This window comes from Ambystoma mexicanum, chromosome 1p, assembly GCF_040938575.1.
Source record: "Ambystoma mexicanum isolate Mex_15411 chromosome 1p, UKY_AmexF1_1, whole genome shotgun sequence".
NCBI classification, from domain to species: Eukaryota; Metazoa; Chordata; class Amphibia; order Caudata; family Ambystomatidae; genus Ambystoma; species Ambystoma mexicanum.
Genome location: NC_090921.1, coordinates 602913968 through 602929831, shown reverse-complemented (window position 1 = coordinate 602929831; position 15864 = coordinate 602913968). Strand labels below are relative to the sequence as shown.

Genomic DNA, 15864 nt, shown 5'->3' with positions numbered 1-15864 from the left:
TTCGGACAAGGCTCAGGATAGTCGCAAGAGATGTGCTTCCAGGTCTCAGTCCTCGTCCCCAGCGAGACCGCAGAAACCTGCTGTCGACGTTCTCGGCGACAAAGCCTTCGGTGCCTTCGGGGAGATCCCTGATTCTGTGGATCCTCCAAGGAAGGCTACTGCTAAGTCTACGAGGACAGTGGACCTCTTCTGTCCCGAGACATGGTTTTTACCTCCCTCTGGATGACATTTATGAACGGGAGGAAAGGTCTGACTTTGAGGACCCTGTTGAGCCTGATGTGGCTCCTGTCTTTTCTGGAGACAGTCAATTGGAGGAGATGAGGCAAACCCTTCATAATGCCATTGGGTTGGACACTTCTCTGGAAGTGGAATTTGGCAGGCCTGATCCTGGGGCTCATGCTGAGTCATCATAGAGGCGGCTCATGGCTAGGGTCACAGAGTATCTAGGCTGGTCCAGTCCTCTGGAAGCATTTGTGCAAGATGATCTAATGGACATTTTAGATCAAGGTCCGTCCTCTGACCCGTTGTTACCTTTTCATCTTACCTTACAGAAAAAGGTGGCGGCTGCTTGGCAGTCACCGGAATCTCTTCCGGCTGTTAACAAATAGTTGACCAAGAAGAACCACCCTTCCATTAGCGACCCCAGCTACTTAGCCACTCACCCCACTCCCGAGAGTTTGGTAGTTCAGGAGGCTACGGCCACCTCGAGGCAGGCGGCGTACCCTGCCATCCCTCCTGATAGGGATGACAAACGCTTCAACGGTTGGGCTTGTAAGGTATTTTCTGCGGGGAGTATGGCATTGAAATCAGCCAACTCCACTTGTGCCTTAGCAAGGTTTTCACATACTCTGTGGAACTGTTTCTCTGGCGGCTGTGAACTGGATGGGCTCCTTTCTCTCGTGCTGGATGGCAAGGCTGCCATGTGTGAATCCCTTCAGTCGGGTTTGGACACGGCCGAAGGTGTAAGCCGGTCCAAGGGTGCGACCACCGTTATAGGCAGGTTTGCGTGGTTGCGGATGTCGGTTATTGCTCCGGATGTGCAAGCCCATTTGTTTGGCAGCAAGGCTGACCAGAGCCTTGAGAGGTTGCAGACCTCGAAAGCTGTGGCGAAATCTTTGAGTGCTGCAGTAAGTCAACCTCTAAAGCAGTGGAGGGGAGGTTCTTTTCGTTGCTACTTCTCCTTTGGTAGAACGAGAGGAGCTGCCAGTCACAGGGGTCAACGTAGAAGTACCTGTGGTAGTCGGGGAAATAGAGGTGCCAAAGCCGCTCAGGCAGCTGCCTCTTTGCCTTCAGGTGCTGCTGCAGCGGCTCCTAAACAGTCATGAGGCCATGTCCCATGGTTCGCTGGTTGGGGGCAGACTGTCTCAGCATCTCGAAGAATGGTGAGCCATTACTTTGGATGCGAGGGTTCTGGACACAATAGCCCACGGCTACTGCCTTCCCTTCCTTCAGCGGCCTCACAACAATCCACTGTGCATGCTCCTTTTTCAGGAAATATTGACCCTGCTAGAGAAAGGTGCTATAGAACTGGTGCCTGTAGCGGCGAGACCCATATTTTTCTATTTCAAAGAAAGGCGGAGAATTGAGACCCATACTGGATTAGCGTTCTCAGGAAGGACAAGTTCAAGATGGTTACTCTTTCTCAAGTCCTCCAGACCCTTCAACTTCAGGATTATTTGGGGTGTCTGGACCTACAGGACGCTTACTTACATGTGCCGATTCATGCCAAACACAGAAAGTACCTGAGATTTTCGGTTAGTGACTCGCACTTTCAGTTTCGGGTCCTGCCATTCAGATTGACCTCCGCCCTGAGGGTCTTCACCAAGCTAATGGTGGTGGTGGCAGCGTATCTCGGGCGAGGCGGGGGGGATTTACGTCTACCCCTACCTGGACGACTGGCTGATCCGTGCGTGCTCTCCCAAGCAAGCATTGACTCACCTCGGTCTCACCTGACGCTCCCTCCACAAGCTGCACTTCTCCTTCAATTTCAAGAAGTCCCATCTGACAACTTCCCAACAGCTCCAGTACATCAGGGCTGTGTTGGACACGTCCTTGGGAAAGTGCTCTCCTCCCAAGGTAAGGGCTCCTCACATTGTGCAGATGGTGAACAAGTTTCAACAGGCCAGGAGTCTCCCGGCTTTCGAATTCTTAAAGTGCTCGGCCTCATGGCATACTGCATTTTTCTGGTGCCAGAAGCCAGGCTGAGGATGAGATCCCTGCAATGGGTCCTCAAGATGCAGTGGTCGCAGTTCCCGGGCAAGATGTCGCATCCCGTTCAGATTCCACTCTGTCTCCCAGGATCTTCTGTGGTGGGCCAACAAGGGGAACCTAATGAAGGGGGAGCCATTTTGGCAACCATAGCAGGAGGTGACTGTAGTGAAGGACGTTTCCCTCACAGGAAGGGGGGCTCATGCCAAGGACTTGACCGCCAGCGGTCGTTGGTCTCCGTCGGAGTCAAAACTCCACATCAACCTGTTAGAGCTGAGGGCCATCAGGCTGGCCCTGAAGGCTTTTCTGCCGTCTGTGCGGGGGAGAGTGTCCTGATCATGATGGACAACACAGTGGTCATGCATTGCCTCAACAAAAAAGGGGGGTAGGGTCACTCCCATTGTGCACAGAGGCAATGCAGCTCTGGTTCTGGGCAATTCAGCAGGAAATTATACTGTCAGCAGTTCATCTGGTCGGAGAAGACAATGCGGGCCAGACGCTCTGAGGAGGCAGAGCACGATCTCTCAAGAGTGGGAGTTGGCTCAGGAAGTCCTTCTGGAGATCTTCCCCCTTTGGGGAACCCCACAAGTGGATCTCTTCATCACCGGTGCCAACCGGCAGTGTGAGGGATTCTGCTCAAGGGAATTTCCTTTGATAGGAGCCTTAGGAGACGCATTTGTGGTGGATTGGTCATTCCCACTGCTGTACACGTTTCCTTCAGTCCCCGTCATCCCTCAAGTGTGAAGGAGGTTACAGAGTTTCGGGTCTCGCATGATCCTCATTGCTCTGGATTGGGCCAGGAGAGCGTGGTACCCGTACCTTCTAGAAATGTCCATCTGCCCTCCACGCCATCTTCCCTACCGAGAGCATCTGCACTCACACAGGGGGGAATAGGTTCTCCATCCAGAGGTCAGTACCCTCAACCTTCACGTTTGGTATCTGAAAGGTTGAGGTATAAGGATTGGGACCTCTCGGATAATGTGCTGGAGGTGTTGCTTTCGACCACATGGCCAGCAACAAAATCCCTGTACCGTTGCCGTTGGCGGAAGTTCTGCGACTGGTGCAGAGGATAAAATGTTGATCCTTTTCAGTGTTCCATTCCCATGGTTTTGTCTTTCTTGCTGTCTTTGGCCCACAGGGGCCTGCCAGTGGGAACCATTAAAGGTTACCAGCCGGCGCTGTCTATCTTCAAGCGCTCATCTGAAGTATGTTCTTACTTTAAGATTCCTTTGATTTCCCAATTTCTTAAAGGCCTCAATAATGTGTTCCCACTGCCCCCTTTCCAGGTGCCGGTTTGGGATCTGAATTCGGTTTTGAAATTCCTCATGAGTGCTCCATTTGAACCTTAGCACTCTTGTCCTTTGTGGTTATTGTCTTTCAAGACCGTGTTCTTGGTTGCGGTTACTTCCGCTCGCAGAGTGAATTGCAGGCACTTTCAACTAAGCCGCCCTTTACTGTGTTCCACAAGGATAGGGTTGTACTGAGGGTGCGTCCATCCTTCCAGCCTAAGGTAGTGTCTGAATTTCATTTGAGCCAGAAAGTGGTTCTTCCTTCTTTTTATCCTCCTCCTCATCCTGTCAAGGAAGAGGAACAACTCCATAGGTTGGACCCTGGGAGAGCTCTGAGTTTTTATATTTCTAGGAATTCCAGGGTCACAGTGGAAGATCAACTCTTTGTGGGGTATGCTGGTCACAGATCGGGCCAGGCTGTAACAAAACAGACCTTGTCCAGGTGGATTATCCTCACCATTACTGAATGTTACCGTTTGGTGGGCAAGGACCCCTCCTGAAGGGTTGCAAGCTCATTCCACTAGGGGCGTGGCTACATCCACTACCCTGTAGACGGGTGTTCCTATTCAGACTATTTGTGATGCGGCCACATGGGCTTCTATCCAGACCTTTGTTAAACACTACTCCCTTGATACACTTCATGGTCAAGATATAGCTTTTGGTAAGGCTGTTCTTTATTCTGCCCTCTGATTGGGTACTCTAAATTCTTAGAGGGTTAACTGGTACTGCTTCGGGAGTCTGTCAAAGATGTGGAATACGTTGGAGGACACAATCCATTTGAAGAACAAGCTACTTACCAACTGGTAACGTTCTTTCGATTGGATGTTCCTCCAACGTATTCCACATCACCCTCCCAGCCTGCCCCTCTGGAGAATTTCCTATGCGATTGCAGCTTACGTTTCCGCAAGGCTGTATGCAGTCAAGCAGGCATTGGATATGTGCATGTCACACATTATGGGGGAAAAACTTAAACTGAGGCTACGGGCGCCATGCGTCCTATTTATAACATACGGTGATGTCGCCTTCGACGGAGGCCATCAAGGGACATCAACCCAACGCCATCGACCCAGGATGCCCCCTGCTGAAATGTTTCCGAACTACACAGCTGTGGCCATTACATGTCAAAGATATGGAATAAGTTCGAAAGAATGATACCAGTTGGTAAGTAACTTGTTCTTTTGCTCCCAAAAATAACAAATATGCTTTTTTACCAACCTTAATCTCATCTTTTATTCACCACCAACCTCTTAATTCTGATTTTATTTTCGTTCCAATTTTAAATCAACATATTGTTTCCCTGTCATGCTGTGTTATTCACAGCAAATTTTGTTAAAAGGACAATATGGTTAATTTGCACTCATAAAAAGCTATGAAATTCAATGAAAAACCGTTGTTAAAGGGACATTATGGTTACAAGTAAAACCAAAAACCACAAGAAATTCGCCAGTTACGGTGATCTTAGCAACCATAACTCACTTCACCACTGTGCACTGCTAAGACTAATACCCAGGAGATGAAAGATGACATCACAAATGTCATTAATGACATTACATATCTGGGCCACTTGTTTTTGTTCACTGACATATCTAAGCCAAGCAACTTTGTTCACGGACAGTCAGAATATGAAAATTGAAAAGGTGCTATACTAACCTTCTTGTATGTTCTTAAAATACTTTACTTAGGGTTTGGTCACAGCTCATGGTGCACATTTATGGGGCAATAATCAGGTCTCAAACACACAATACATTTGTATACATGATGATGAACTTTAATGTTATTGACATTATCTGGAGATGTTGTTTCTTTCTTCCTTACTTTAGTTTCCCTGTATGTGCCTCTGTTTTTTTGCGCATTGTGAGTCTTCATAAGTATTGTTTGTACTAACACAAGTATGTAGTAAATCTTGAACTATTAGCTATTTATTCCATGCTTAACATGACGCAAAACTCTGATAAGGTAGCATTCATTATTTTACTATCCAAAATGACCACATTAAAAATAGTGTACTTCTATTGTGCATGCTGCAGCCATTGCCTATGTGTATTTATGATTAGGTTCCTGTATTAACAACACTCCAGTGTAATGTTTTGTTTAGATGAGTAAATTCGCTAATTCATTAAGTAGTTCACGATGGGTCTCCCGATCACCCTTGTTACCAACATTATAAACACAACCCCTTGTAGGGACTTTTCACCAAAATAAATTTCATATGTGATGTCATCTTTGATGTCCTGGGTGTTAGTCTGGGAAGTGCATGGTACTGGCAGGAGTTATGGTTGCTTAGTTTAACATAACTGGTGAATTTCTGGGGTTTATTACTAAATTTCATAGCTTTTAATTAGTGCAACTTAACCATTACGTTCCTTTTGACAACATTATTACGTGCCTTTTAACAACATTTTTTTCTGTGGATTTCCTAGGTTTTTATGAGTGAAAATGTTTCATGTTACATCACTGCATAGAAGTTATTAATAATTCCTCCTTTAACATATATGAAAGAACTGTAAACCTCCTTTAACAAATATAGTTTTTGCAACACATACTGATGCGTGCCGTTATCAGCAGCACATGCTGGGGATGCAAGTCATCGTTGAATGGCTTAGAGCATGAGGCTCAACCATGGCTCTAGCCCCACCAAACCACCCCTGTTATCCACTGCACCTACCCTGCATCCTAGTTCAGTGTCCACTATAACCTTATAATGTGACCAATGGCCAGTTTCCATGGGACATGGGCTAAGGCCATGCCGCATTCCACAATAGGCAAATCAGAGCAGAGATTTGTCCTTGCTGAGGGCTAGGCCCACTGCCCAGGCCGCAAAGTTAAATCACTATTTTTTGTACTTACTTTTGACGCATTCAAAAAAGTAAAACACAGGACAGATTTGCAAAAGCATGCTTTCAGGTCCTTGCTGATGTTCCTCATGCAGGTTTGTTGTAATCCAGTGCAGCACTTCAGGCTGTAGCCACAAGCAGAATATTTTTTCACATTCAAACCTAGGGCTTCGGCAATGCCGCATGCTGCAGTAAGCAAATTCGAGTACACATTTGTGCTTGCTCAGGGCCTGGCCCATTGCCCAGGCACAAAAGTTATATCACAATTTTTTGTAGTTGCATTTTGACACTTTAGAAAAAATTATACGCAGCACATATTTGCAAAGCCATGCTCCTTGCAAATGTTTGCTGCAATCCTGTCAAACACTTCGGGGTGTATCCAGGAGCACAATTTCTTTTCCCCATTCAAACCTATCCCGATTTCAAAAAACGTACCAAATAGCCAGTTCCTGGTGGTCATGCCAACTTTAACCCCATTGCTGGTCCCTGACATGGACAATCTGGCCTCTGGCCATGGGCAGAGGCTATAGCTCAGTCACCAAAGGTATATCACTGTTTGTTGTACCTACATTATGACACTTTTTCAAAAAATAAAACACAGACACATTTGCAAAACCATGCTTTCAGGTCCATGCCAATGCTCCTTTCACGAGTTTGCTGCAAATCTGTCTGTTTTATTTTTTGGAAGACTATAAAAATGTATGTACATAAACTAGTCATATAACTTAGCCCCCACCTGCCAAGATCCATTCAGACTTTGCACAAACATTCATGGTTGGGTCTATAATCTTTCTGAAAAGATTTATTGCGCATTCCTCAAATGACAACAAAGTTATAAGCCATCTAAAAATGTTGAGACCTCGCTCTAATTTTGCCCGCTCTTGACAACATTTTGCAAAAACATTCCAATATGGGTCTAAAATCTTTTTGCAAACTTTTGTGCAGATTCGTCTAATGGCACAAGATTTATAAGCCTTTCAAACACTTGAATTACCTCTAATTGTGCTCCCTCTTGGCAAAACACTGCCAAACTTTGCAGAACCATTCAGGATCAGGTCTAGAATGACACTGCATAGTTTCATACAGTTTCATTGCCTGGCGCCAAAGTTCTAGGCCATCCAAAAACTGCTTTTTTCCAAACCTGTAATTCAGAAATAGGCATCTGAAACATCTCAGATGTTGGCGGACATCGCAGGGCTTGCCCCCGAACATCCATTTGCAGACTTCAGAGATTAAAAAAAAACGTTTTTTTATGGCCATATCCTATCCCTTCCTCATCACCCCTCAACTCTCCAGAGATTGTTTCCTTAGTTTGACAAGTGCAAAGTTTTATTTTTTAATATGTTTTTACCGCAATGTCTGTGGATAACCGTGGCTGTCTGCGAATCCAACATGGTGACCATTTCAAAATATCTGAGGCAGCTCACGTTATTCACGATCCAATCAGCGGGTGCGTCCGATGTCCGTGGACATCACGCCGGGACCTGATTGGTCCAAAGGGGTGTCTGCGGACCGAACCCAGATGTCACTTATTTGGTTTGACCTAGTTTTTGTCAGTTTAAAAAAAAAAGCCTACTCAACGGATTTACGCCAAATTTATAAAAGCATGCATTCGGGACCAAACCGCTGCTCCTGCCGCAAATTTTGTGAAAATCCATCCAGCAGTTTGGGTTGTAGATGTGAGAAAACATCTTTTTCCATTGCGTCTGAGGATTTCCACAAATTATGGGACCCCCTATTAACCTTGCTCCCCTGGTACGAAACCCCACCAAACTTGGCAGAATCCTTCCGAGGGGGCCATATACTTCGTGAGGATTCATCCAGGGAGGGAAACGTTATAAGCTGCCCAAAAAGTGCCCTTACTACGAATTGAGCAACTTAATCATAACTACACGGCCACTACTCCAGCCCGTGTAATATGTTTAAGGTTTTTCATTAAGATGAATGATAAATATATTTAATGTTATTACAATATTTAGGGGGGCATTCCCCAATTCCCCCTACTGCCCCATCACCCAAACCTCCCGAACCCAAAGCCTCTCATTTATAAGAATAGATTAATTTCATTGGGATTTTTTCTTTTTAATCGAAATTGTAATACATCCATATATTTTGTTCTCTATTTTTCAATTAGAATTTTTGAACAATGATAATAGGATTGGATACCCTGTCAGACAAGTGGGGACAACCCCCATATCAGGATCTTGGTGAGGGAGCAGGAAAAAAAACATTCCACTGCACCGGGAGCTTCAGGGGTGATTAAAAAGGAGAATAAAAAAGAACCCAAACATCTTTTCACGGCTAAGCATATGGATTAAAGGGAGAAGAAAAGAGCGTGCCTCCCCAGGCCCGTTTTAAGTAGAAAGAAGGAAGAAATTATCATGCCCTCAGACACAGGTGAGATATGACACTATGGGCCCCCGCCACATTGGCCAAAAGGGAGGGCTGAAGCTCATGCTCACCGGTTGCCCCCTCTCCCCCCAGAGGCCATCACACAAGGCCTTGATTGCAGCGCAGGGATGGAGACCCCTTTGCTGCATACTTTAGGTTAGCCGACTTTAGTTTATTTTGGGGGCCTCATTATGCCTTCTTTTACTACAGCAGACTACAGTGATTAGTTTGTTTTCTTCCCTCTTCAGGGTGTTTTCGTTCTGCACAGGAGTTATAACACGGGCCAGTGGCCATTAGAGTCGTTCCGCACAACTATAATGTATCGTTCACTTGCTACCATAGCTATTGTACTACTGAAACCTTTTATGTAATGGGTAAATCCATTTGGGGAAGGTGAGGGTTAGTTGATAATAATGTGGCGATTAATATTACACTTCATGCTGGATTCCTCCAGCTTCTAAGTGATGTAATAATTAATGTCACTGGTATTACCCAATCACAGAACGCAATTTATTGGCCTTAGTTGAAGGGCTCCGAGGAGGTCTTCCCGGTATCGAACCCATGGTGCACAGCATTGTGCTCCTGCTATCCCTCTGGCTTGTCACATGGCTGCCAGTTTGGGTATACAGCTGTCTTGTTGTCGGAGGTATTTTTTTGTGCTAAACCTAAGGCTTCATTTTCACTTTGCTGTATAGTTATTTGCAGGATGCACTATTGTGCTCACCATTTATTAACAGGATTTTGAAAAAATCAGATCCTGCACTTGCACAGTGCCCCAGGGACAAAGGATCCGGGGCACTTTCTTTATGACAGACGTGTGGTCCATCACATGTTTCTTCCATCACAAGTTTCGTTAATTACAGTTTTACCTTTTGCAGGTGACACGTGGCTGACAATTACTGACAGGTCTTGCATGTGTCCCCTAAGCCACTGTGCACTCCAGGGTTACATAGGGTAAGCTACTAAATCACAGGGCTACCTTGCATTTCCCTTGTGTCCCTCTGCTTACTCAGTAGGGATACAAGTGTGGATCTTATTGCTAGAGAAGATCCTGACTGCATCCTCTGATTTGAGGGTGTTTGGTGCGTCTCCCTGCTCCTATTCCCCCGATTTACCCCCTCACCTGATCTTTCAGCGTTCCTCCACTGATGTGGCGCTTCCTGCTACACCTCCTTTCCTTAAGGTAAGGAAGGCATGATCCCCTGCTACCTGGCGTTCACTTATATTGTCTGCCACTCGTTTCACTCTGATATACCTTCCAGATCCCTAACCTCACTTGCGCCACTATTGTAGCCCTCTACCCTCGTTTCACTCTGTTTCCTGTTCATTGTTCTTTATAAATATTGTCTCCTGTTTGCTGCATTTCTAGGATTTATTTTTTTCACCTGGTAACAGTGTGACCCTTTTGTCCCACTCTTAAATGTGTTTTGCTGTGTGTGTTTAACATTTTTGTGTTCATAGACTATGGAGCTTGAGGCATCATCTTTTTACTATGTGTTACACAGCACCCTTAGTGCAGTGACACGGGGTGGTCTTTTTACAGACTTCCCACTTTAAACTCCATATTCTGGGACTGACTACTGTCTCTCAGAACATGAAAAGTTGCCATTGACTTTATTACTCTTTTTAAATTCACAGACCCAGTACAAACTATCTTCAATAGAGTATTGGAAAGGGTTAACAGTTATCCCTTTTTGTCTGTCTCCCATGGAACATTATTTAGTTAAGATTTGGCTAGTGGCAGTGGTATCTACCCTATTTTTCCTACCGCACTCTATGTAAATAGCCTTGGTACTGTTTTAGGCTAAGTTAGCAGCCTCAAACTTAAATCCGCTGGACCCCAGTTACTTTTATTTGGTTCCGGCTGGGTTTATTTGCCATTTCTTTTTTTAAAGGTCTTTCTCGTGTTTTCCCTGCGTGCCAAACCAGGTTTGGTTCCTTTGTTCACTGTCCTTTGGCAGGATTCTGGACAAAAGCCCTCCTTAGGCGCCTGAATGTCTGAGGGGGACAGGATGTGAGGGAGGGGTATGAGACTCCCTGCACAGGGTCTGCTTGGAGATCCATGTCGCACTCTGTATGATTGGCTGTGGTGACTGTCCCGCCAGGACAGCCACCCTGCTGTGTGATTGACAGCCAGGCTGTGTGAAAGGGGTAAACTGCATAAAAAGCAGGTCTCTGGGGCTTGGACGGCAGAGTCGCCACTGGATTGAGAGAACCGAAGAGAAGCTGAAAGAAGAGGACCACTACCACGACTGAACCTCCCGGTGAAGCCCTGCTGCGGGTCCGAATCTCCAAATTTCGACGACAGAGAAGATCTACAAGGAAACTTCTTCTCTTGAGCTGGTGGGACCAACCAGTTCGCCAAACACCAAGCAAGGCCTCCCTCCCCTGGTCGAATTTGCTGTGCATAGCTTTAGTGAACCGGATAGCCAGGAGGACCAGACCCTGTTTGGGTTTTAAGGAGTGCACCTTTTATTTGTTGCTTTGCTCTGCTGCTGGTTTTTCCGTGAGCAGTGCAGTCCAGTCTTCCTACTTCATGTCAGTCCGACAGTCGCTTCAGGAACCGTGAGCCTGCAGGACCTGCCAGGAACTTCTGCCTCAGCTACAGCCTTCTTCTTCATTTAAGGTACTGTTCTAACCCGGTTGTTCGTTCTGTTCAACCACGGTGAAAGTGTTTGAAATCTTTCGCCAATCCGGGGGTTGTCCTTCTCTACTCTTTTAAGTAACTTTTCTTCCGACAAACTTCGTTTCGAACTCTTTGCAAAGACTTAACTGCGAACTACTCTGAACTGTGTGATCCTCTGCAAAGCCTCTGTAACATTTACATTGCCCAGGCCAATTGATTTGAATCCTCATTGTAACAAGCCTTTTTCTAGATTGCCCTGCCTACTTACTTGTTCGTGCTGCTTAATTTTGTATATTCTTGTCTTTCCCTCCCTTTCAAATTGCTGGAGTGCCATTTTGCTCACACTTCATTTTGAGCTTAACTTGTCCAGAATTAATTGGGGGTTGTGTAGTATATTTAGAGTGTGATTTTTCTGCTGCTTTACTTAGTGAATTGTTTTACAACTGATGTGTAAATAAAGGTATATTATTTTACTCAGAAACCTTGAGTCAGTGTTTGTTTGAATCATAGTGATTGCTGTCCTTTGTGTAACTATTGATACTGCTCACTTTACTTTACTCTTGAGATAAGTCTGGCTGCTCAGCCGTCGCTACCACTTTACTGTGTAGTACAGGCTTGTACCAAAGGTGAATTTATACTGTCACGTGTAGTCTTAATTGTGTGTGGTGTTCCCAAAGGACACTAGATATGATTCTGCCTAACATCCAGTGGTTCTCCCTCTCCCCAGCCACCTCGACCCTTTCTCTCCTTCTGGTCCATCTTTGTCTCCATCTTCGGTTGTTCCCCACGCTCCCCAGGCACCGCACCCCTTTCTCTCCTGGTCCTGCTTTGCCTCGTTCTGGTGGTTCTCTCCCTCCCCCGCCATCCCGATACTCTCTCCTCTTTTTGGTTTGGCGCTCCGTTTTTCACACTCACTTGTGTAGCCTTGTTTTTTTCCATCTGGCTGTCGCCTTCTTCCACTTGCCACTGTGGCTCTCTCCGCCCTTCTTTTACGCCTTCCGCCAACCTGCTCTGTCTGTCTCCCTATGTGCCCCTTTTTTCCTTTCTTAGCTGCTACTTCTGTTTTACTTGCCTTTTCTCCCCTTGCTTACCTGCACGCACTGGTACTGAACCTGCAGCCTGGGCTTCCTTATGCTCTCTATCCCCACTCTACCCTACTGACCTCTGCTCACTGCCCTGTGCTGTGTTCCCCACTTCCTTACCTACCTTTAACATTTGGTTTGACTCTGGATCCTTGTTGCATGAACATTTCCTGCAACCACTGTTTTGACTTTGCTTCCTTGCTTGTTTGTATTGACTTTTCCTGCAACCACCTTTGACTGTCTTACCTACAACCATTGATCACTCTGAAACCGTGTGATGTTTTTGGCTCCCTGCATGCCTGATGTAGCCCCTCAAACCTTTTTGTTTGTTTGTAATAATTATAATTGGTTATTTATAAGGCGCTTAATACTCAGAGGTTTCTAAGCGTGGACCCGGGGATCGAACCTGTGTTGCTCCACGTTATCTTCCTTCCCAGGCAAGTACATTGCCCCTGAGCTATACTCCCGAGACGTGGCTTTCCCAAGTTATAGTAACTCTTACCTGCTTACCACAATTGCATGACCGGTTTCTCCTTATGCAGTTTACCTACCTGTTTCTGCACTTATTAACTGTTTGCATAGTGTACTCTTACCTTCTCCCCTTCTAAATTCCACATCCACCCTTTACCCCCAGTTTTATGTCTCGGCAGTCGCATGTTCTAAATCGTCTCACAACCTAGTCAGAGCATTTTGTTTTCCCCCCTTCCCTCCCTGCACCTCCACCTACCCCCTCTCTCCTGCTCTCATGCTATACCACTTGCACGTTTCCCAATGTTTCAAGACATTTTAACAAGGTTTTTTTTTATCCCCTGCTCTCCTTTCCCTTTCCTCCCCCTACCTTGCCTTGATGCGCCTTGAAACACATTTCTGCTTTATGGTACGCGTAACAAATAACAAATTAATTAAAAAAATCTTAATGTGTAAGATTGCCTGTGAGACATAAAATGGATGACGACTTTGGTCACACAACGACTACAGTCTTTTGGATGATTCTTTGCTGATGTGCTTCTCTTCCTCATTCTCCATAGGTATGCCCCCATTGGAATCATGTTCCTGATTTCGGGTAAAATCCTTGAGATGGAGGACTTGGCCCTCATGGGCGGGCAGTTGGGAATGTACACCATCACAGTCATCATCGGGCTGCTCATACACGCCCTCTTTGTCTTGCCGCTCATTTACTTTGTTGTCACCCGAAAGAATCCTTGGACTTTCATTGGTGGGCTTCTCCAGGCCCTCATCACTGCATTTGGGACATCATCAAGGTAGGGAGGATCTTTTCAAACGTGTTTCAATACTCAGGCTTTGCATCTAAATGTGGTACCAGAGTGTAATTACTATTCTGAAATAGGTCCATGTTTTTTTGCCAGAATAAATAACTTTGAGGTAAAGGCATTACTTTGAAATCTTTCTTTGATTTTTTTAAAATTTGTATTTTTGTTTATGTTGTATTTTAATTTGGGTGGGGTCGGCCCCCCCAAGACACCCTTCCCCGTAACTGCATGTTCATGCACCACCGAAGATCACCATGATTCCATCCCATCCACTCCCAGGAAACCTAGAACACATTGAACACAAACACATGCATAAAAGTATACCACAATTCTCCTTTCTCAGTGATCCCTGTTCAGAAGCTACTTAAAACCCTTTTGCCAATGATATTTTTCAGTTTTACACTGAAGGGGTTATAATCATTTTATTTTGCGATTACTGGGATGATGTTCTTATATATGTCATGGAGAATTATTGATGGGTAGCCAGCAATTACGGGGATACGTTTTAACCAAGGTTCTGGAGTGACATCTCTTCTCTCTGGTTGTCTATGATTGTCAGAACTCAGACTCCCTGGGTTCGCTGGCACTGAGCACCTTGTGTTGTGCCATTATGGCTTTGGCAGCTAGCACTTGCACGGTCTGGTCTTTCTCAAGATGGCCACTGGCATCTTGTGCATCAGCGTCTCCCGACGTAAGAACAGTTCCTGAAGCAATGGGAGCGCCTCACCCAACAAAGGTATCCTGCCTATTGATGCTCCCTGTTCTGTTAGATAGCTAAATTCTTCCTTTTCTTATAAATGGCTGTCCTCCTGTAATTTGTTATTCCTGCCTCTTGCATGCCTTCCTTGCTCCTATTGCCTACAACAGTCCTCTTGTTCCCCATTTTACTCCAACTTGGATTGCCTCTGGCGCTCTCTTCCATCTAATAAAGCCGTTGCTCAGTAACTTCCTGGAACATCACCATCAAGCTTCAGGAGAAACCAACACAAGGGTTCTTTTCTAGGTCTAACCCTTTTTCCCTCGTTGGGGCCTAACAACTAGGTCTTTCCCTGCTCGCCCGTTTGGTCCGAACAGCCAGGAGAAGGAAACAGACCACTTGGTTCATGCACCTTCTGGCTGTTCCGTCTCCGCTGCTCAGATAGTAAGTGAGACGGATTCTCACAGTTTGAGACGACTAAACAACAAGTCCCAGTTACAAGTATTAATGAATGCGGTCCAGTCATTATCCCACAAGGTTCAATCCTTAAAGGTGGAAAATACCACTCTACGGCAGTTGATGGCCGTGCGTGAGACTTTGCGGGTCGAACCCCCACCCCAGCTTTACCTAATATGGACAAATTTGATGGTAGCCCGAAGAAACTGAGTTTGTTAATGCATGTTCAGTGTACTTCTCATTTCGACCACTGTCCTTTTCGTCTGATATGGCAAAAATCGGTTTCATGGTCTCCAACTTAACTAAGAATGCATTAACCTGGGCTACCAGCCTGGTTACACTGGGCAGTCCCACTATGAGGGATTATCCTGCCTTTCTTCGCTCACTCAAAGAAATGTTTGACCGTCCTGAATTGATGTATTCTGCTCAAAAGGTACTGTTGGACCTTTCCCAAGGCTCAAGGGATTTGTTGTCTTACATTACCCATTTTAAACAAGTCACTGTCGAAACTGGGTGGTCAGAATCGGCACAATTCACATTATTCCGGCGTGGGTTACAAAGGAATTGAAGGATGAATTATCAGAGGTACTCCATCCATCTTCCTTTCCTGAGCTCTTGTGATTAGTCATGCAGCTGGATTATCATATGCAAGAGCGCAAGACCGAAAAAAGGAAAGGTTGTTATTCTTCTTGACCTACCATGACTATGGAGTCCAGATCCTTGGAACCTGAGCCTATGCAATTGGGCACTGCGCTCAAGGACCCCTGTCAGGTGAACAACGAAAGTGACTTGGAGAAATGGGTCTTTGTATGTATTGTGGAGCCAAATCACATCTGTTAAAAGACTACCCCCTGGTTCCACCCAGACGTTTGGTAAATAAATATCCCTGTCCAATATAGGGATGTTTGAATGGGAGAATGTCTTATCAGTCCCTTCAAGACTTGCACTCCTCTACCAACCACACCGCATCCCTGATTGGTTGTCTTTGGTTATCAACGATCACACAATAG

The 15864-nt window shown here is 45.6% G+C and overlaps 1 protein-coding gene across 7 annotated transcripts in view; it reads left to right on the top strand.

Annotated features, from left to right (window-relative positions):
- LOC138576642 (excitatory amino acid transporter 1-like) overlaps positions 1-15864 on the top strand; it is a 718046-nt gene that overhangs the window by 642056 nt on the left and 60126 nt on the right. For all 7 annotated transcript variants that reach the window (XM_069649577.1, XM_069649571.1, XM_069649574.1 and 4 more), the window contains one exon: positions 13459-13692. In XM_069649577.1, coding sequence (XP_069505678.1) covers positions 13459-13692 — 234 coding nt within the window. The remainder of the gene's footprint in view (positions 1-13458; positions 13693-15864) is intronic.